Source organism: Melozone crissalis, unplaced genomic scaffold (genome assembly GCF_028551555.1).
Source record: "Melozone crissalis strain CALT ecotype California unplaced genomic scaffold, PUWL_Pcris_2 ptg000013l_1, whole genome shotgun sequence".
Lineage (NCBI taxonomy): Eukaryota > Metazoa > Chordata > Aves > Passeriformes > Passerellidae > Melozone > Melozone crissalis.
Genome location: NW_026535791.1, coordinates 59,819,762 through 59,841,932, shown reverse-complemented (window position 1 = coordinate 59,841,932; position 22,171 = coordinate 59,819,762). Strand labels below are relative to the sequence as shown.

At 48.0% G+C, this 22,171-nt stretch overlaps 2 protein-coding genes and 1 non-coding gene across 3 annotated transcripts in view; 2 read left to right on the top strand and 1 right to left on the bottom strand.

Annotated features, from left to right (window-relative positions):
• Positions 1-3,373, bottom strand: part of PPEF1 (protein phosphatase with EF-hand domain 1) — a 39,257-nt gene extending 35,884 nt beyond the window's left edge. Inside the window, exon 1 of the mRNA XM_054272097.1 lies at positions 3,301-3,373. The gene's annotated coding sequence lies outside the window, so the exon portion shown is untranslated. The remainder of the gene's footprint in view (positions 1-3,300) is intronic.
• Positions 3,374-3,567: 194 nt separating this feature from the next.
• TRNAV-UAC (transfer RNA valine (anticodon UAC)) lies at positions 3,568-3,640 on the top strand. The gene has a single exon. It is a non-coding gene; the product is annotated as a tRNA-Val (tRNA).
• Positions 3,641-8,248: 4,608 nt separating this feature from the next.
• Positions 8,249-21,858, top strand: RS1 (retinoschisin 1). Its single transcript, XM_054272062.1, has 6 exons — positions 8,249-8,377; positions 17,067-17,092; positions 17,410-17,515; positions 20,018-20,159; positions 20,387-20,582; positions 21,706-21,858. The coding sequence occupies exons 1-6, from the start codon at positions 8,266-8,268 to the stop codon at positions 21,856-21,858; spliced, it is 735 nt and encodes a 244-aa protein (XP_054128037.1). The 5' UTR covers positions 8,249-8,265.
• Positions 21,859-22,171: the final 313 nt, after the last annotated feature.

Genomic DNA, 22,171 nt, shown 5'->3' with positions numbered 1-22,171 from the left:
TCAGTGTGGTGACAATTCTAAAGGCATCGACCACCACTCTGAAGGACAGAGTGATCAAATCCCCTTTTGAAACAGACTTTTATTAAGGTGCAAAAGATATTTAAAATGCCAAACCAGCAAAGCAGAAGGCACTTGATTGACTGAGCTAGTCCTCTGAGGTTCTGGAGTCCCAGACACAAGCTTCCACTTTCAAAGCTGCTCCTCTCCTGTGAGACGAGACAGTAAATGGAAAGCATACCAAGCACAATAATTCTGCGTGACCCAGAACGGTTTTGATGTTTGTTTTTTCTGGCAGGATGCACTTTCCCTGATCTGAGTTACAGCAGCTAATCTTTTATGTATGATCACGCTGCTCTGCCAAAATGCATGCAAGCAAAAATACATCACAACCTCTTTCCACTGTACTCCTGGGATACACATTATTTATAAACATTTACAGTACCTGATAAGTTCATCTCTATTGGCATTTACCAAGTTCTCTGCATAATGAGGGGTTTGCTCCAATTGCCAATAAATCCATCAGAAACATTTCATCCAAGATCAGTGGGAGAGGGATAACCTTAGCAGTTAGGTTCTTTAGGACATGTTTTCTTTTGTTTCTCTTCTTTGTCCTCTGTCTCAGCGATCTGACATGACCAAGCAACCTGATAAAGAGTCAGTGTTGCCGGACTGAGCCACCTCTCCAGTTACTTGTGGGGATCACAATAACATGCAACTTGAGGAAACACAAATGTCCTTTCCAAATTAACCTTTCCAGTTCAAGTCCAAGGAGACAACACCATCTTCCTTTCTACAAAGGGCAAAGAGAACATACCAGTCCCATCAACAAGGTCACACATACTACTGCTCTTTTGCTCAGCAGTCATGTATCACACACACACACTTAATATGCTGAATAGACTTTTAGCATCAACAGCTGCAACAGAAAGTAGGCCAAAAACTCTGACAATGTATGATTGAGCAATCTAGCATGACAAGAAAAACCCCAGTCATGGTGCTAGTGTAGAAATCAGGGCATCCCTCTAAAAGCAACCCTTCTGGATGTAATTGCACTTATTCTGTTTTCCAAATACTTTAGAAACATTAACCTCCTGAGCAAGTCTTCATGCAGGCATTCCACATACATAATTCAAATTCTGCTTAAGGCTTTTTTCTCAGAAGCACCCACTACAAAGTGATGTAACCGATATTTCTCAAAAAGGATGCAGATAATCACAGTTGAAGGGAGCATGCTCCTTTTAAGCTCTGACCATGGTTTCCCTCCTCTTGCCCTACCGAGCTTAAAGAAGTATTTTTATGTGACCCAGCAAAGTATTTTAAAGTACTAGCCAGGGGAAAAGTCCCTGACAGAGAAACTTGGATGCCCAGAGACAGAAAGGAAAAAAATCTAATAAAAAAATGGAGAAATTAATGTCCAGAACAAATTTAAAGTCTGACTCAGTCAGTGAGATGACAGAAATCTGTGCTCACACATTAGAAAAAGTAGGTTAATTTGTGTGAACACAAAAAGAAATGTTCCCCCACTGACAGTTCTGGGTGAGAAGGTGAATAAAAGACATCAAAACTAGCATCCTTGGCAAAAAGCACACCAAATCAGAAATGGGAAAGAAAGGAAGTGGTAGGGCCTCAAAGCTCCTGAAGACTGAGAAACTAGACCAGAACACTATGAAACCATCAGGATACCCTCTGCAAAAAATGGGAACAATTTTTTTTTTTTTAAGAAAGTTTCCCAAGATATCAGATGAATGCAGATTATTCTGGGAAGCAATGACTAATGACCCAATTTGCACAACTCTACCTCCCTGACTTAGCTCCACTTAGAGCTTATAGAAATGATAGCTATCTATCTTCAACACTTAGGGTTTGACAGATCTTAGTAAAGCAGCATGAGAAAAAAGAAATGAGCATAAGAATTGCCTAACAAAAGCTTGATGAGCATTTTGTTGGTCTGGTGAACCAGAAGCTCCACACACAGTACAAACCCTACATCCTGATGCCCTCAGGCCTGTCAGGCTGTCTCTTTGGTAAAGCCTTTAAATCAGGCTCTCCAGGTCAAATCAGGTTCTCCAGGTCAGGAGAGCACACAGATTTGACTCCCACACTAACAATCAGTATGTGAAAGGATTTTAAAAAATATTTTAAATTGTTTTTTAAAGAATGGAATCTACCAACTAATAAATTTGACCACATACAGGGTAAGGGGTCATCAAGTCTATGGAAATAATTGTCTTCATCTCTATTTTCATCTAATGCTTATTAAACTGCTTTTAATGAAACATTTTCTACTTTGTTAGAGTAAATAAATCTGCTGCTTCAGCAAAACATTATTAATTTCAAAAGTCATGTCAACTATGCTATTTAGCCACAAACAATACCTGTTTTGCTTAGAAGCACCACACTTCTGAAAACTCCCAAATTTACCTTTTATATTCCAAATAATAATTTCTATTTGGAACTTTTGACCTGGAAACATAGTACAGGTGCCTTAATTTGTGCTCCTACAAGCCACTCCCTTTGAGATGTGAGGCAAGGCGCAGTGTGGTGAGGACTGAGGTAGTGCATGTAGTGCAAAACTGCGGGTGAAACATAATAGAGGGAAGACGGCGATTATTGTGGGGTGTGAGGGGTGACAAGAAAGTCCATGGATGGATACCCAAACACCCCCTCACGGAGGCATTTCCCGCACAGGCCCCGGGCCCGAGCGGGGCCTGGTGCGGTGGGCGAGCGTGGGATGCCCCCTGCCGGCGGCGCGGGCTGCGGCGGGAGCCGCCCCCGGGCGGCCACACACGGGGGAAAACTCTCCGTCCTCTCCGGGGGATTGGAAAGAGCCGGGCGCCCCTGCCTCTCGCTGCCTTTTGTGTTTTAAACAGCCTCATGTGCCGAGGAAATCAGCTACACGTCCCTCCCCCGCTGAGAAGAGAGCTGGAGCGCCCCGCAGCAGGCAGCGAGGCGCTTCTCATGGCCGGTTTAGAGGAAATCCCCGCAGCCCGGCTCCCCCGGAGCAGCCGCGGTGTTGCTGCAGCTCTCCCGGAGCTCAGGCCGCCCTTCCCGCACTTGGGCCGACCTAACGTGACAATCCAGCCCAACTCAGGGCGAGCAGAGCAGCTGAGCAAATGCCAGGAGCAGCGGGATGCGCAGGAAGGCTGCCAGCTCTTCCCGAAGCGGGGCTGGTGGCACTGGCGTTGGGAGCACGTACTGAAGGCAAAGATCTAGCGAACACGTTCGGTATGCGTGTGCTGAATACGTGCCGGGGAAAGGAGCGCTGCCTGCAGCGTGGCCCGCACGGCCCAGGGTCGTTACCTGCTCCTGAGCGCCCTGTGCGGCCGGACAGAGCGGGGCCCGCCGCTGCCCCCAACACGCAGCGGCACTGGAGCCTTACCGGGAGCTGATTCACCCCCGTCACTCTCTGCAGCTACATAGCATTAGGGTAATTTTTAGCTTCTACATTTGTTTTGAATCAACCAGAAATTAAAGAAAAAATACCAGACTTATGTCATCAACTAGGGAAGGAGGTGTGCGCAGAATGTCGTCGATAGGGGCAGTGCTGTGAAGGGTAACGTACGTGGCGGTTCCATAGTGTAGTGGTTATCACGTCTGCTTTACACGCAGAAGGTCCTGGGTTCGAGCCCCAGTGGAACCAGCGCCCGAAAATTAGTCGTTTTTTCTTGCCTCATTCTGGGTTTTTCGTAATTTCTTTTAACGCGGTGAGTTTCGGTTCAGCTGTTTCCTCCACAAGATGGGGAACTTCATAAGCAGTTAAAGAGGGCGCGGGCCCTGGGTGCGGCAAAGGTGGAGCAGCTTCCATGGGAGCAGAGAGGCGCCTCCAGGGAAACCCGGCCACACAGGATCCCTTGCGTAGACTGCAGCCTTGGCAGGGAACGCCCGCCTGCCAAAGGAGCCTTTCCCTGCCAGCGCGAGAGGGGAATCCCCACACCGGACCATGGTCCCTCGGAGGGGCACCCGAGGAGAGCACAGGGAGCAGAGGCAGTGGGGGAAGCAGCAGCCTGTGCCTGCTTCCAAGCGGCGAGGGACAAAGGCAGTGGCGAAGTCTGCAGCCCCATGGGTCCCCAAGGCGTCTCACTGGGACTCACTGGAAGCCTGGTCCTTTCATTTCTGTGTTTGGAGACGTGTTTGAGCGCTGGGGAAAGGCTGTGGGTTTTCACAGAACAGATCTAGCGAGCACAGTTAACTCCATCCTTGTTTTCCCCTGCACTGTGCATGTAGTTTTTATTAACTGGGAAATAAAGAGCCATCTCAGCTTGCCTCGGAGCAGTTTAATTTTTAAATTATAACATGTAGTCTCATTTTGCACGTGCAAGGCTTTAGAAAAGGGTAACCTCTGGGCATGGGTGCTGGCAGAGCATCTGTCCGTGCGTGGGAGACCTATCAAGTGCTGGGGCTAAGAACATCTCTGCAGGAGGAGGAGAAGAGTCCCTGAGCTCCACTGACCTGGAATCAGCTCCTGAGTATCTTTGAAGGATCAGAGTGGGAGGGTGTGATTTACCTATCTTAAAGATTAAAGAGAAAAAAATTGGCTTAACTTACTTTAATCAGAGACTTATTAAGAAACTTAACTTAATCATCATCGTATGGAGAAAACTATTAACCTTTGTCAGTGCTTGTTCTCACTAAACAAACACTCTGGGGGATGGGCAAGCTGCAGTTAGAGATTGCAGACCAGTGCAAGGATTGCATGCAAGGGCCAGGTTGCAAAAGCTTTTTTGTGTGGAAAGCAGCTGTATATCCCATAGTGAGGCCTGGCAGGCTAAAGTTGTAACATTAACATCATATTGATGCTAAGGGCCTGTGCATCCCACAACCTGAAAGTGCAGAAGTACACAGGTCTGGCTTTCCTCTGCCTACTTGCTTATCAGTGTGTGCACAGCCTACAGGAGGTGAAGCCAAAGCAATGTGGCCCCCCTCTGGGGTAAACTGTCTTCCACACACTGGCTGCTTCCAGGATGCAGGCTCAAAGCTGAGGCAGACATAGCTAGACTTCTCCTGATGTAGGATAGGCAAGCCTTTGCCTATGGTGTAGGTACATCCCATCTAATAGGGATGGTGATTCCGTGGTGCCCACCCTGCCAGGACAGCCACAGCACCTCCAAGTGCATGAGTTACAGGAAATGGGCCTGGTGGTCAGCACTGGGTAATTATCTGTCTCATGTTTTCTTACATTTAGGAAACAGTCTTCTTTTCAGAAGATGACTAAAGCTTATGCTTCAGATTTGTAAAAGGAATGTTTTATTCTGAGAGCCATGTCTTTAGTGTGTATAGACCACTGCAGCTCCATCCATGTGAAGGGGATCCAGCTCCTGACTCAGGCTCTAAAATCTCAACAGTCCTGCCCTCTCTGCATATCAGTGTCCTGCTTCCGAGAGATGTCCGTAGTTCACACACACGTACAAATGTGTGTTTTGTGTGTTCCCTTACTGTGGTAAAACAAAAATGTGCCAGTCACACATTTTTTGCCGAGACACTGCTCATTGTGTGTGTTCAGCTTCCAGACTCATGGATCTGTGCATGCTGCTCCGACTGAGCCGTCTGGCACTCTGCCTTGGGGAGAAACGTGACACGGCTACGTGGAGTTCCACTTCTCTCTCACACACGAGTACTTTTGCCTCCTGATTCCCCTCTGAGGTCACACACACATGCTGCCAGTCAGACTAAAAGCATCTCCATGGTGCAGGGTGATCTCTGTGTTTTTTCCCAAAATCTGGCAGAGGAAAACACATCAAGATTTCTGAGGGCTATGCAAACATAGCAAAATGTCTCAGGGCCAATGGGACATGGGCTAGAGCTGGAGAAGATGTATGGACAAAAGAGTGAACCTGCCCAGGCAGTTCCTATTTTACATAGCAGTGGGAATGTTACCAAACTGTCTTAATCTGGGCCATTTGTACTACTTTCGGTTTTGTTCTGTAATCAATGCCACACTAAGGGCAAATGCAGCCATTTCTGGTGCTGTGTTATGTACTGGTCATTAAACTTCTTCTGCCTTCTGTACCTGAAAATATTTCTGTGCTTGCTAGGAATTAACTACATGATTCATTTAGCAATGCTGCTGCAGTGGCAGCATGGTTTTGCTGTTTATAGTTATTAAAATGAAGGACTATCAACACCATTAGACACCGACTGTCTGAACTTCATACTATTTATACAGAGACCTTAATTTAAATGCTCTTCTAATCTTCATGTGAAACAGTTTGGTTTTTTGAATGCTATAGACCTTTTTTTAAAACAAAAGCTGCCTTTCCTTCTGTGTGGAGGGAGCTTTACAAGTGGGCAGCCACCAGTCTTAAGGGTATCCCTTTGGACGGAATGTTCTTTGATAAGAGCTGTGCTGTTTCTGAACACGTTCCCTGAGCTACTGTGTATTTCTTACACAAAATCAAAATGTATTTCAAGGGTGGGGTTGACCATAAACCAAGCTGATTTAAAACTGCATGTGATAATAGGAAAGAATTTGGTTTGGCTTTTCTTTAAAACATGGTAGGTGATTTCTCTTTGTGTGAGTAGCTCTCCTTCTGTGTAACCTGTCCTTATGAGACCATAAGGTGAGAGGCTGAAGCTCAGATCTGGTTTTCCAAGAGATATGTGGATGAAGGTATTTAGGGATTTTTAAGCTGGGATTTTCAAACCCACGAGATTTAGACACCAACTGCTCATCAATGCAGAGAGGGAATGGATATCTGAGTGTCTTCAGCAGCTCTGAAAAATCTCTGTCTCTGTGGCAGCCCATTATAAACTCAACAATTTAAAGGATACTGTGTAGAGCCTGAAGTGACTTGCTGTACTGCATCAGATGCCCAGAGCCTGTGTACCCTCAGTCGGTCTCACATTTCTTTAATTCCTGGCTGGACCTTCTGGTGGGTCTCACTGGTGGGCCCCAGGACAGGAACAGCATATGTACAGGAGGCCTCTGGCGAAAAATCAGGAGCAGCCCCATGCCCTTAGAAAAATTACATCCTTCCTGGGGCCTGAGATGAGCTGCTTTGCCATACATTGATTTCCTCCCAGTGTTTGGGGTGAGCTGGCCCAGGCCATGTCTGTGCTTGTGGCCATGTCTGTGCCTGTGGCCATGTCTGTGCCACAGGCGGACCCTCCTCTCTATGGAGGAAGGGTAAAGTGGGAAAAGTGTTGGGCTGAGGAAATTAAACTCCTTGAGGCTGAGCAAAGCAGTGAGATCCTTGGAGGGAGACTCCTCCCATCCATGTCACATACCCTGGTGAGTCTGGGGTGTGCTGATGCTGGAGGCGAGACTGCAATGGGATGCTGTACCTGACAACAAATGTACAGGGCATTCCACATTCCAATTCCAAATTCCAGGGTATCCAAAGACAAGTGAAGTGAATCCTGCCCAGAAGACTGTTTTTGAAAAGCCAGCATCTTTGTTTGCGCAGCATTTTTAAATTAATATAAACCAGAAGAGTAGAGGCACGACTGGCTTAACTCAACTGCTACCTGTGTGATCTAAGCAGTCCCTTAATCTATTCCCAGTGCATATAATCTGAGATCTCTTGCAACAAAGCAAGCTGCTTCTGAAGCAATTGCTTTCAAAAACCTCCATTAAGAATTCACTGCTAATTTCATATAATCAACAGAGATTGGAGGAACAGGTGCAAGATCCACTGGAATCACTAGCAGTCTGTTTTTATCTTGAATCAGTCATTCTAAAATCAAATCTTTGGTGTAGGCTGGTTGAAAGAATACTGTAAGTAGAAATGTTAGCAAAGAGAGGTTTACATTTTTGGTTGGAGATTTTTGCAGCCTAGCAAGTAAACAACTGAAAACCACTATTTTTGTTTGATTTACAAATTGCAGTTTTCAGCTCCGTGCAATTAGGTGACTGGAAGAGCAGTAAGGCCAAGGCAGATTTCTACACACAGCTATTGCTAGAAAAGACATTGCTAGTGTAGAGGTAAATAACTGGGGTGGAAGATAATAAATACATGCTATATATAATAGACAATATATACTATACATTATTTCTGAGCATTAGGCATCAGCATTTCTGTAGGGTGTGTATGTGGTTGATACATAGGTATATCCTGGTTTATTTGGACATATGTCTGCATGTACAATCAGATTCACACTCAGAGTGTCAGTACCTCAGTATTTGTTGCCTTTTAAAAACCATTGCAGATGGCACAGCCTCTAGGATGGGGTTTGACAGTAACAGTTGTGTGGTTGGCTTGGTGGTGCGTGATAAAACCATGGGAATGGAGGAGAGTAAGGTGCTTAGGCAACGCTTAAGTTAATCTCATGCCTTCCCATCAAGCCAAGCAGTGCACTGAGGAGCTATTCACAACAGAGGAAGGAAAGATGCAGTTCAAGATGGGGAGCGTCCTGCTGTCTCTTCTTTTCTGGTACAAAGGTATGCACTTTGCCTCCTGAGAGGCCCTTTCAAATATCCCTCTTTGTATTTCTTGTTGTATTTCTTGTTTCAGCCACGCTTTCTTCTGCCAGGAGCTGTGGGGTTCAGAGCAAGCCCTTCTCTGCATTCTCATGGAAACATAATAATTCGGGGAAAGGCAAAATGTGGAGGAGATGTGTAATTTATGTACATGAGTGAGCAGCATTCTTACAGCTCTATGAATATTCAGTAGTAAAACTCTGTTTCAAAAAAATAATTGCAGTGTAAAAAATTTGCCCTATAATTTGTCAAAATATGAATTTGCAAAGAAAATTGTAGTGCAGCTGAGCCAGTGTGTAAATAATAACGCTGATTTGAAAAATGAGGTACAGTATGACATGAAAGACTGGTCCTTCATTAATCAAAACTCTTGATTAATCAAAAACTGATCATTTTCTCTAGCAGCAAGATGCTAGATGAAGATTGCCCATTTTTAAGGCCTTTTAAGGTATTTTGGCCTCAAAAAGATGTCCAAAGATACTTTTAGAACAAAAAGCAATTCATAAGTCTAGAAAATGGGAAAGGTATTTGTCAATTTTGAGGTATTCTCATATTCATTTTTCAGAAAAATAGCAACAAAAGTAGGTAAGGGGGAGCTAGAAGGAGACAGAGAATTTAGGGTGACACCTCCTTCCATTTTAATTCAGCCAGCTGTGGAGAACAATGAGATAATTTCCTGGTTCATATTTAAATTTCTGGCTTCATCAAAGCCAATGGCAAAGCTACTTTTTCCTTAAATGACGCTGAGGGCTGCTCTTGGTAAGTGGTGGGCAGTGTCTACCGACATGAATGTGTGAATCAAGTATGATCTGTCAGGGTGAGGAACAGATTAATCAGACAGCCCAGCTTTTCTCATGTGGGTGTTGAATTCCCAGTGTTTTGGTACGTCTGGTTTTTTCTCTCTTTCTGTGTTTCTGTTGAATATTTTGCTCTACCAAATTTCATGGGTAGGAAAATGAGTGCTCCTCAACTTGCCATGCCTTCATTTCATCTTGTTATGTTTGGCTGTACCCAGCTCTGCCTAATTAATAGGTCTTTCTTTTAATCTCCCAGCAAATATTTGTACGTTCTCCTTGTACCTTATCTCGCCACTCTCCTTTGTTTCACTTGGGAAGGTTACCGGTGCCTGAGCTTCTAGGAAGAGTGTTTTTACACAGACTCCAGCGTTTTTTTCCCTATGGGTGGCATAGATGCAATTAGTCCTTGGAATAAGTTCATATACCTTGCTCTGAATTCCAGACACAGCTTGCTTTTAATAGACACCCACACATCAGGATATTTTTGGAGAGCCTACAGTGAAAAATAACTTGCAAGATCACTTTCCAGGCATCACTCCTTTGGTATTTAATTTATTTTCTTAATTTGTGGTATTTCTTAATTTACTGGTTTTCCCTGCTTTGCTGTCTAAGTATCCTCTCATGGCTAAAAAGAGCAGCCCAGGAGCCCCTCACACCCTGGCTCTCCCAGCACGGAGGTGCTGCCGGGTCAGCGCTTGGAGCTACGTGCGCTGATGCCATGATAAGCTGCTTAGCTGATTTTCCCTGGCAGAGCAAGTGGCTTAGAGGAGCACCCGTGCCTTGGCTGGGCTTGTGTTCGCTGGGGACACAGCAGAGCAGAGCAGCAGCAGCAGCAGCAGCAGCATATGGTGGGTGCAGCAGGAGGCTCCTGTGGCAGCTGCAGGCGCCCGCCCCACACTGCTCCATCCATCCATCCATCCATCCCTCCGTCCATCCATCCATCCATCCATCCATCCATCCATCCATCCATCCACCCGTGCTCCCTACACCTGCAGAACAAGCACACCTCAGCAATTCAGGAGAGGGAATTTCTCTTTTTTCACATCTGGTTTTTGTATCTTTGGAAAAAAAAAATCCAAAACCAAAACAAGAATCTTTCTTCCCCTCTCCCTCCCCCCCCGCCCAAAAAAAAAAAAAAATTAAAGGCTCAAACATGTTTTTTGGATCATTTGGATGTATATAACATTTTTACATTTGGATGTAAATAACGTTTTTAGTAGAGCTGCCCTTTGGTGTAATCAATGCATCTAATGAAATTACTGCGCAGGCAATGTTCTGAGTAGTTCCAAGCAGGAAGGAACAAACATGTCAATAAGGCCAGAAAATGCTGAACATTTCTAAGGAACGCTTTGGGGATAAAAGATAATTAATTATACATCTCTTAAGAAAAAAGAGAGGAAAGGTAGATTTTTAAAAAAAATTAATTTAGCTTTTTTCAAATATTGTCACAACATAAAAAAAATTAGTGGAAGCATTACGGGAAAATGGAAATTAATATGAATTAAATAGGTGTAATTGTGATTACTTAAATATGTTTTTATTGCCTTCAAATAAATACCAGTAAATATTAAATGAACCGCAATAAAAACAAATGAAAAGGAAAACCTAATGAAAATCATTCAGATAAAGAAAATGAAAGGGAAATTAAAATAATACAAGAGTGAAGAATCCCTGCAAAATGAAGGAGGAAAGAAATAGCCGATTTAAAGCCTGAGAGAGAAGCTTTACGCAAATGAGACCTCCCCTTTGCAGGCTGATGTCCTCGTGCCCTGGGTTTGTGGCTGTGGCTGGGCCTGCCGGCGATCAGCAGGGATCAGAGCTCGGTGTGTGCGGGTGTTGGAGCCCAGCAGGGATCAGAGCTCGGTGTGTGCGGGTGTTGGAGCCCTGCAGGGATCAGGGCTCGGTGTGTGCGGGTGTTGGAGCCCTGCAGGGATCAGGGCTCGGTGTGTGCGGGTATTGGAGCCCAGCAGGGATCAGAGCTCGGTGTGTGCGGGTGTTGGAGCCCAGCAGGGATCAGAGCTCGGTGTGTGCGGGTGTTGGAGCCCTGCAGGGATCAGAGCTCGGTGTGTGCGGGTATTGGAGCCCTGCAGGCATCAGGGCTCGGTGTGTGCGGGTGTTGGAGCCCTGCAGGGATCAGGGCTCGGTGTGTGCGGGTATTGGAGCCCAGCAGGCATCAGGGCTCGGTGTGTGCGGGTGTTGGAGCCCTGCAGGGATCAGGGCTCGGTGTGTGCGGGTGTTGGAGCCCAGCAGGGATCAGGGCTCGGTGTGTGCGGGTGTTGGAGCCCTGCAGGCATCAGGGCTCGGTGTGTGCGGGTGTTGGAGCCCTGCAGGGATCAGGGCTCGGTGTGTGCGGGTGTTGGAGCCCTGCAGGGATCAGGGCTCGGTGTGTGCGGGTGTTGGAGCCCTGCAGGCATCAGGGCTCGGTGTGTGCGGGTGTTGGAGCCCTGCAGGGATCAGGGCTCGGTGTGTGAGAGTGTTGGAGCCCTGCAGGGATCAGGGCTCGGTGTGTCCGGGTGTTGGAGCCCTGCTGGCCCTGCTGGGGACACAGTGTCACCTGCAGGAGGATCAGGCCGAGCATTCGGCCAAGCGTGGCTCTAGGTGCTGGAGTCCCTGTGTGGGCACTGCGCTGTCTGTCCCCAGGCCGGGCTGTCTGTCCCCAGGCCAGCGTGCCTGCCGGCGTCTGTGGGTGGACACAGACGTGTGGGTGTCCCGGCGGTCCCTGCCTGCTGGCACAGCTCCCGCGGGCCATTTAAAGCCTGTTAGAGATAAAGGCGCTGTTTGCACATCTCTCACAGATCCCGTGGGCCTGCCCCGCGTGGCCATGGAAAAAGCCCCGAGGGGAATCAACAAAAGTAATCACAAAGCGCGTTGTGGGCAGGGGGGCTCTGCTTGCCGAGGGGACCTGGGGACCGGCCACAGCTGCAGCAGGGCCACCACTGCCCCTGGCACAGGGACAAGGAGCGATGGGGAGAACACCACGAATGTGGCAGCTTCCCCAAATGCTCCTTTTTACGGAGGCTGGTGCAACCTGATGTGAGTCACCTCAGCCGCCTGGCACGATTTTCAGGACTGGGATGTAAAAATAGCCTCAGTTAATAATACAGCAAGGTACAAATGAGCACCCGATGGGCACAGAGGCGCTGCAATGCTTTTTCCAGTGTTTCGACCCTCTTATTGCTTACAGGCTGTTACCTAACTCTGCTCCTGATGCTGTCTAATGCGGTGCTCAGGGAAAAGAAGACCTTTTAGAAAGCATGATAAAGCCAGTGCCACCCATTCCAGCCATGCCTTTCATTTTTGTGACTTTTTGGGGCTATTCTGGGGCTCTAGCCTAATTTTTCTGGAGGGTTTAAGAGATTTTCCTTTCCTCTACCCTATAACCCAGAGGTGCAGAAGGGAAGCAGGTGACTATCTGTGCAAAAGGTGCCATTGTGACCAGAAAGCACTGCTACATCATGGGGACATTGCTCTCTGCTGGGAGGAGAGCAATAATTTTACCTCTCTGAGCATTGTTAAACTGAGATGTTGCTTACAGAGATGAGACAAAATTTCAACTATTTTCCAGCTGAAGCTTCTAGGACATCTATATAATAAAGTAAATAAATAAAGAGATTTAACATTTTCCACATACTTTTCCTGTAATGATAAGTTTGTGTGAACTTATTCCAGTAAATTGAATGACTGACATTTATTCTGTGTTATATTTCAATTGTTTTATTTCTTTTTTTTTTCATATTTATAATGTGTTTTCTCATGCTTGTATACCTGTCATTAATTCCTACACTAAAAGATTACTTGCTTCTCTGACTTTATGGTCAGGATAGTGAATGTGATTCCTCAGAGTTACTGTATTGAACACAGCCTTTGGCAGTGTTACTTCTGCCCACACTTATCTTCCTCCCGTCTTTCTCTTGTTTAACTGCATTCCTAATGATTACAATTTTTCTGAGAAACACAGTTACCTGTTCCTGTCATTGAAATGCCAGCAGCTGGGTTTCCTTGCTATTGATTGCCCCTTTTCCCAAGTAGCCTTAAGCTGTGGCTGCTGCTTTATCCCAGTTCCACCTGAGGAAACCCCATCCTGGCACCCCAGGGCCACCTCTGCCAGCCCTTTTCTCTCTGTCCCAAACCTGGACCAGTTCCTGGAGTATCATTCCCCTTCATCCTGCTCAGCAGCAGGTGCCAAGTGGAGACATCTCAGGACCTGGGCTCCAGCCCAGCCTCACCGGCACAGGTTCCGTGGCACAAAATCATGCCCTGGATCTTGTCCCAAACCCTGGTCCCTAAATCCTGTGCTGTGGGACAGCATTTGGGCATGGCAGTGCTCTGGACACACCGCACTGCAGGGTGGGATGAAGGGAGGGGAAAGGCACATCATATCTCTCTGCCTCACACAAACACAGATAATAATTTATTTAACTGAACTGATGGTTTGCTGAAGGTCCTGGGGGGCAGTAAATAGACCTCTTTCCTTTTTAATGTTTTGGGGTTTTTGTCAGTCCTGTGCTTTTAAAGCAACAGCCCCTGGCGGCTGTACAGGCCTTATGACTCTCCCTTGAATTGCAGCAGTTGGTTCTGTCTGACCTACAATCACCAATTATCTTTTTAACCTTCCTTGAAGGCAAACATGCTTGCTATAAAAGCACACTGCCCATCACATTTTTAGACTATTGGCAGCCAGCTTTCCTCTTCATTTCCTTTGTAGGACAGGGCCTGTCACAGCTGTAAACACACCAATATATCAATTACTATGTTTTGTGGCCAACTGCAGGCAAGGGCATCTTTCATTTGCCCTCCTCTTCCAAGGCCAGGGGTTGTCAGGCTGCACTGCCCAGGCAGGGCATTTGGCCGTCCACTGCTATGCTCACCCCATGCCAAGCCTGCTGCTCCCCTGTACCGTGGTTGGATGGCTGAGCCCCTTTGGAGGTGAGTCCTTAGCAGTTCACATCTCCTAGCTGACAAAGGGGAAGCTGAACTCCTGTTTGAGGGGTTTAAATCAGCAAGTTATGCAGTGAGGAGTGGAGGAGGCTGGGACAGCCAGAGGGGCAGCATACCAGCACCTGTGCCTTGGCACTGCCTTTGCACTGCTGTGTGTTGTGGGATCAACCCAATAAAACATTGGAAAAAGTTTTTCATTGCATTGAAAAAAAAAGGGCTTTTGTGCTTGAAATTCATACCCTGGCTTGATTTGCAGTGGTGTTTGGCAGATGAGGCTAAAAGCCCTCAAAGCCACTCTCATAGCCCAGGAGCAGGCACCACTGGCTGAGTGCAGGCACCCACAAAAGGCTGGGTCACCTGGGGAGGAGGATTTATTCTGGGTGCTTGAATTGATGCTACCCTACACTCACCCACCTGAAATCTATTCCATTTGTGCCCGTTGTTTCACTCACAGCTGTTGAGTTTCCAGCTGCATGTGTCAATGGCATATTCAGTTTTGATCTTGGCTCTCAAAGGGAGGGACTCAGGAGGCCATTGAAGGGCTCAGCATGGTCACACAGCAATGTCCTACACCATCCTGGTAACTCACATCCCCTTTCCCCACCCCAGGCATGCAGTGCTTAAGAACAGCCCTCACCACACCAGTCATGGAACATAGCTTCCTTAGGATAATGGCTGGAATCCGTGGTCCTGACGAAGCCTTTTCCAACCCCTTTTCCAAGCTAAAGTACATTAAACTACCATAAGAAAAACCAAAAAACCCACAAAAGTTTTCTCCTCAAAAATCAGTCTTCTAAAGATGAAAATCAAGTAGTTAAGCAGATGGAAGGAGCCGATCCTGTAGCCCTGTGAGCCAGGGATTGCTGGGCAATGGGAACACACAGCAGGGTGTGATGGCTGGGCAGCCTTCCCAGATGTTGGGGTGAGGAAGCCCTTGCAGCTGGTGCTCCTAGAGCAGGGCCCCTGTCCTGCTTGGAAAGGACACCCCTCTGTGGGCCAGGGGGCAGGAGAGGCACCTGCCAGCCTGGATCTCATGCCCCAGGTACCAATGGCTCTCCTGCACTGGCATCCAACAGCACAGGGCAGGCAGGAGAGGCAGGCACTGCATTACTTTATTGGCAAATATGGCCCAGTTTTGATAAGTGATGAAATGCTGGTTTCTCTTGAATTGACAGACAGCATTAAATTAAATCACCTTCACAGAGGTTTAAGTCAAACCTCTTTGCCCCATGTGGCACAGCACAGGTGTGGCTCTGGATCTGCCCCTCTGCCTTGGTGCTCTGATTGCTCAGTGGAGTCCCAGGGCTTGGCTGGGTAACATTTGTGCTGGGACAGGTGCAGTGCAGTGCTGTGTGGGGCCCCCAGCCTATGCTTTCCAAGATGTCTGGAGATGTACAAGCATGTTTTCCTCCTGAGCATGCTGGGCTCTGGGTGATCCCTGCCTCCCTCTTGGGCCTGACTGGAAGCCACAACTTTTTATTGAAGACTGGCATTTACTTCTTCTGCCAGAGCAGTGCCATGGGTTAATGTGGTAAGTTCCTGATGCCAGAAATGCTACTCTGGGACACCGAAGCACAGGAGACCATCCCTGTGTTAGAGAAAGACATTTTAAAAAATTTATCATTTTGCTTTTAAAGGTCTTTCTTTTAGACTCTTGTTACATTTAGACTGATTTTCACACCCAAGGAGCAGTTGCATTTCAGTAATAAACCAAGCTTTGTATATAGTTTATATTTCAGCTGATTATAATTGCTCTGTGTTTGTGAGTCTTTTGAGATGAAACTTGCTATAGTAATGTAGGATGTAAATTCCCGGCATTAGCTGCAGCTTCCTAGGCTCAGCAAAGTGACGGTGTATGAATGAATAAATCATAACTAGATTTCAGTGAATAATTCAGAGTCTAATTCATTTGGTGAAAAAAGTCGTCTTTCCGTATTCACAGTACTTCTGGAGATGGCAGGTTTCTCATGGCTCCTGGATGCAAGCTTTTACCTGCTCAATCACTTTTTCCTTACCAGCTTGTAGATTCCCTACATCTCTGAAAACCTGATGTTTGACATTTGATTTGGGTTGATGAGTTATCAGCAGTCATGGGATTATTTTTAAAAATTATTTTATTTTCATAGCTGTTTGGGAAATACTCTACCAGTCTAAAAGTTATTAACATACTCTGCTTTGGACTTCACTGAAGTGAAGCAAGAAGAGCCTTTTCAGTAAGGAAAAAGCCTCATAAAAAAGCCATTGCTCAGTAAGAGGCAGGAGATAAAACAGGTCAGATGTTACGAAAATAGCAGTCTCTTCCTCCACAGCCACAATTACTGGTTTTCCCAGCAAAGGAAAAAAGGTAGTCTTGTCTGTAAGACAGATTAGGAAGGCCTATTTACATTTCTTTATTCTCCATCACATCCAGAGGGAATGATCTCAGACCAGCACCTTGTGAGATACCCTATCTCCTCCAAAGACATGTGGGATCTGCAGTGGCACCAGGCTAGGATTTGACCCTTGAAGCTCATCAGCTTAAACATTTAAGGGGAAAATGTAACACAAAAGTGTGGAGCAGAAAGACAGAAAAATGGATATAAGCAAAATTAGCTGTAAAGCAGACGGGTCCATGTGTTTGTCTCAGGGTGATTCAGGTGTAACTGATCAGGAAGAGGAGATGCCAAAGGCATCTGAAGGAAAACCCTATGGAGGAGTAGCACAGACATGGGCACATGCAGGGCCCTGCTCCTGCCCATGTTCTCTTGCCTTCTGCTGGCAATCAGCTTGGGGAAATGTGGTAGATTCATCAGTCCTTCCTGTATTTATTTGTCTCTATCTCGGGAGTAAATGTTGATTGTATTTCCTGATGTTTGCTTACAGCATCTTTGTTTCTGATCTCTCTCTTTCTTCTTCCCTCCACGCCCACTCCCCAGCTGTGATGGCCCTCTCCCCAGGAGAGGTAAGTCTCTCTGGATGGTTCAGCTGCCAGGTAAATGCTGGGGGTGTGACACTGCCCAGCCTTGGTGCCTTGGGGCAGAAGCAGGGTTGGCACCTGGCCTTTCAAGCTCAGGCACATGCTCTGACCTCTGAAGCCAAGGGGATCCAGGTTGTTCTGTGCTTTGTGTTGAGCTGGCAACAGGAAAAGGTCTCAGACAAGGTGCAGCACCCCAGACAGGCACAAGCATTTGTCTAAGGTTCAGAATTCAGATTTGGCCTTGTGACACTATTGTTGATGATTGTGTAGATTTATTACTCGTTTTTTTACCTTTCCTTTAGGATGAGAGACTGGAGCTGTGGCACAGCAAGGCTTGCAAATGCGACTGCCAAGGAGGCCCCAACTCAGTGTGGTCCAGCGGGAGTAACGGCTTGGAGTGTATGCCAGGTAACAGAGTGACCCTGCAGCTGCGCTTGGTGCCCTCAGCAGCTTCCCCTTGCACTTGGCACTGCAGAGCTGGCACCTTCCCATCCAGCTGCCAATGGGGCTGGTGGAGCTGAAGCACTGTGAGGTGAGGGGATGACCCTGCACCATCAGGCAGAGGCAGCCCGTGTGCCTGGGCCTTAGGAGGTCACCTAGGCTGCCCCGTGCTGACCAGGGACAGTGGGCATTTGTCTTTCTCCCTCTGGAGCCCTTGCTGCTGGGGCTTCCAGAAGCTGGCTGGGGCAGCTACTGCCATGTGTAGGATTTGCTGTAGGAAACCTTTTGTACCATGTAGGTTCATTCTCCCGTGCTGCAGTTTAGCCTGTGAAATCTTCTAGACTCTCCAGGGATCAAGAAAAACAGTTTATTCCTTCTTTGAGGCATATTTTTAAAAGGGAAGGGAAGGGAAGGGAAGGGAAGGGAAGGGAAGGGAAGGGAAGGGAAGGGAAGGGAAGGGAAGGGAAGGTGGCAGGTTTGGTTGATCTGTTCATGGCCAAGGAACATATGGGAGAGGAGCTGAGCTGGGTTTCTTGGCCGGGCCAGGTGTGAGGGGGTGTTTCTCACATTAGCATTATGTAGCTGAGTAATGGCATTTCTCTTGTTTTCCTGAATGAGGAACGTTTCCACTGTAACTTCCAGCTGTTGCTGTCCCCAGAGAGGGGCTCTGCATTCCCCTTGCCCAGCCCAGCGTGGTGTGGTGTGGCCTGGCATTCTCTGCTGCCCCAGGACAGTTTGCAGAGCAGCCTCTGGTATGGCCAAAGGGAGCAGCCAGCCTTGCAAACACTGCATGACTTTTCTCTGGCTTGGCAGTAACAGTGTTCAGTGGTTCAGCTGCTTTGGCTGGGCAGGCACCAGGCATCTGTTTTGGCAGGTCCCTGTGCATGGCACAAACAGACTCAGCAGAAGGTGACCTGCTAATTGCATTACAGTTGTGTGGCCTGTGGATTAGTGTTGCTAAAAGTAAAGCTGGGTGGTGTTCGAGATAAGCCTGACGAGTAGTAAACACACAGGCCATCCTCTTGCACAAGGGGAGCAAGGCTTTTAACATGGTGGGAAAGTATGATGTTTCCATGCCTGGAGGAAGGTGGCACAGTGGCTATATGTTTTCATGGGGAAAAACATGCTAATGAGGTTCCAACTGAGCAAGACATGTTAATGAGCTATTGATGCATGCAATATTGACCTGGTAGAGCTTGCTAACGAGATATTGACCACATGGCTGCAGTGCTGGGGAGTGGCAATGGGGAGGCCACAGTCATGCTGGGCTCTGGGCACCCACCGATGCTCCCCACATGTTGATTGGTTTTGGCTATCAACGGTGGTTGTTCAGGCGCTGATAAGGCAAGGAAACCTCTCATGCACAAGTGAACTGCACAGAGCTTTGCTTGCTCCTTTTTGCTGAGACCCGTGAAACAGACTATGCTAAACTGGAAAATGGGACAGAATTACTTCAGGGGACTCCAGAGGCTCCACAGGCTGCAAAATCAGAAAATGCTGCCCATGATATAGATGTTTGCCTAGGCAGTCCCTATGTGACACTTGAGTGCCTTCATTTTGTATATCTTGATACACAATGATAACCTGATCACATAAAAAAAAGATCATAACAAAAAACCCCAGAGCTAGGTCCAGGTAGCATGCAGGTGCTCAGCCTTACTAAAGTCTTGCCTTCCACAGCACTGTGCGGTGACCCACCACAGAAGGTTTTAATGAGGGTATTTCTTTTTCCAGTAGTTTTGCAGCCAGTGGTAGTCATGTTGAATTTCTCACTATTGCAGAAGACAGTTGTGGGGGCAGGATTGTTAGCCTGAAGATCTGCAGTCAAACGCTGAGATAGAAATTCCTGAGCCAGGGATGATCCCTCAGCAGGGCTAAGCATGACACCTTGCTGGCACCAGAGCACCTGCAAGTTTTTCACAAGGCAAGGCCACCTCCAGATGCAAAGAAGTGCAGATCTGAGGGTGCTTCTGGAGGGATGAACTGAGCTGGCTCAGCAATTTTGCCACACAAGTAGAGCTGTAAATCAAGACAATCATTGGAGGGGCAGAAGGAGGTAAAGCCCAGCAAGAAAAAAAGTGCCCAGCATTAATGAAGGCAAAAAGCTGATGGCCTGGAGGTTGGATCCAGGTTGATGCAACCAGTCAGGCTCTTCTTCCACATGCTTACAAGAGGGAGATTCAGACTGCAAAATCTGAATAAAACCTTTCCCCCAAAATGTTGCAGTCAGAACAAGTCTAGTAAGTTTGAGAGAGAAAGAAGAGTTAGAAATTAATGCAAGTGAAGGTTAGAAATGAAGATCCTATGGCCCCAGGGCAGGTTGTGGTCTAGGAGAGGAGCATTCCTAGCATTCTAATGAGGGAGAAGAGAGAGCAATGAAGCCCCAGGAGGTGTTCACAATATGTGTGCAAACACACCCAGAAAACAGAGCCCCTACTGTCCCTTAAGTGTTTTTCCCTTGTTCTGCAGAGTGTCCCTACCACAAGCCCCTGGGCTTTGAGTCTGGTGCTGTCACCCCAGACCAGATCAGCTGCTCCAACCCCGAGCAGTACACGGGCTGGTACTCCTCCTGGACAGCCAACAAGGCCCGCCTCAACGGCCAAGGCTTCGGGTGAGCTCAGAACTGCCCCCCGAGGGGTCCTGGGGCTGTGGGGCTGGAGAGCCCTGGCCGTGTGGGGCTGTGGGGCTGGAGAGCCCTGGCCGTATGGGGCTACGAGGGTTGGGGAGCCCTGGTCGTGTGCGGCTGTGGGGGCTGGGGAGCCCTGGCCGTGTGGGGCAGGAGGCTCTGCCTGGGAGGGCATGGTGGAGGACAGAGTGGGGCTGGTGGTGTCCCCCCAGGTGTGCGTGGCTCTCCAAGTACCAGGACACTGCACAGTGGCTGCAGATCGACCTGAAGGAGGTGAAGGTGATTTCGGGGATCCTGACCCAAGGGCGCTGTGACGCTGACGAGTGGATGACCAAGTACAGCGTGCAGTACCGCACCGACGAGAACCTCAACTGGGTCTACTACAAGGACCAGACCGGGAACAACCGGGTCAGTGACCTTGGCTCTTTGGCCACGGGTGGAAGGGTGGCATGCTGGGTGACAACAGGTCTCAGAGGAAGGTGCATCAAAAGGGGGATCCTGTGGGAGCAGGGTGTGTCTCAGTGTTCACTTTGTATCAGGGAGCAGCACAGAGAGGGGCCATTCCCCCTGAGGTGAGAGTGTGTCATGCTGACCAGTGCAAAAGGACAAAATACATTATTTGTGTTTGCTAATGATCATACTGGAGTCCAGATTAAGCTCAGAGGCATTAACTGGCATTGCAGAGGAGGCAGCAACTCCATGATAAAACCCCATGCTCAGCTGTGGCCACACAGCCCCAGCCATGCTTTGGCACTGCACGGGGATTTCCTTTATTGCTGTGTCCAGGCAATGTGTGTCATCCTGGAGCAGAAAAACCCCTCAGACAAAATCTGCAACTAGTCAAGTCATATCCCACCAAACCATTCTCATGCTGCACTTCTTACTGGTTGACGTGAAACAAAAAATTGCATTGGGAGGTATTACAGAGTTACCTCTGATGCCTGTGCAGTCCCGCTGGGCTGGTGGATGCCACAGCTGTTGCCTCCCAGGTATCCTCAGAGCCCATCTATGGGAATGGCCCTGTTCTAGCATAGGAGGCTCTGCTGGCTTTGCTGAAGTTCCTGCAGCCAGGGGAGATGCTGAGCTTTCTGCAAAAAACAGACAAAAAACAGGTCATGGCAGCAGATGTTACATCCAGGCCAAGGAATGGGGGAAGGGCCCTCACATACATTTTTTTGTCTATAATGGCTTGTGCAGGAGCCTGGCTCATGAACTCCAAAGAGTTGAAGTCAATCATGCTCACTCCAAACAAGCAGTGCCATGGTACAGGAAGACAAATGAGAAAGAATGGGATGAGAATGGGGTGAGATTTTCTGGCCTAACTGTAAAAAGTGCAGGACTGATGGGGGAAAATGGCCTGCTAAGAAAACTGAATCAGTGTGACAAAACTGTCCACATCTGTCTATTTTTAAATTCTTTTGTTTTTGAGGGTGGAGGGGAAGGAGCCTCCTCCTCCTCTGCTCTGCACAGGCACCCCAAAGTCACGGGGCAGGATTTCCAGCCCCCTAACCACCCACCCGTCCCTTGACAGGTTTTCTATGGCAACTCGGACCGCTCGTCCTCGGTGCAGAACCTGCTGCGGCCGCCCATTGTGGCGCGCTACATCCGCCTGATCCCGCTGGGCTGGCACGTGCGCATCGCCATCCGCATGGAGCTCCTCGAGTGCCTGGGCAAGTGCGGCTGAGCGCGGGCCGGGGCTCCGGGGGTCTGCCTGCCCTGCCCTGCCCTGCCCTGCCCTGCCCGCTCCTGTGTGTAAACACCCAGCCTGCAAGGGAAGGGCTGTCTTGAATAAAATGTTACTTCACACCCTGCCTGGTGATAGGGCTGATGGCTGTTGTGGGACACGCACTGGGGAAGGGGAAGGTTCGGGCCTGGCTTGGATCCTGTGAGATTCTGGCCCTGGGTGTTAGGCTGGTTGAGGAAATGATCATCACAATGTGCTGTGAACACTGGAATACATGCAGGTGAGGTTCACAGGCAGAGCTTGGATTCTCTTT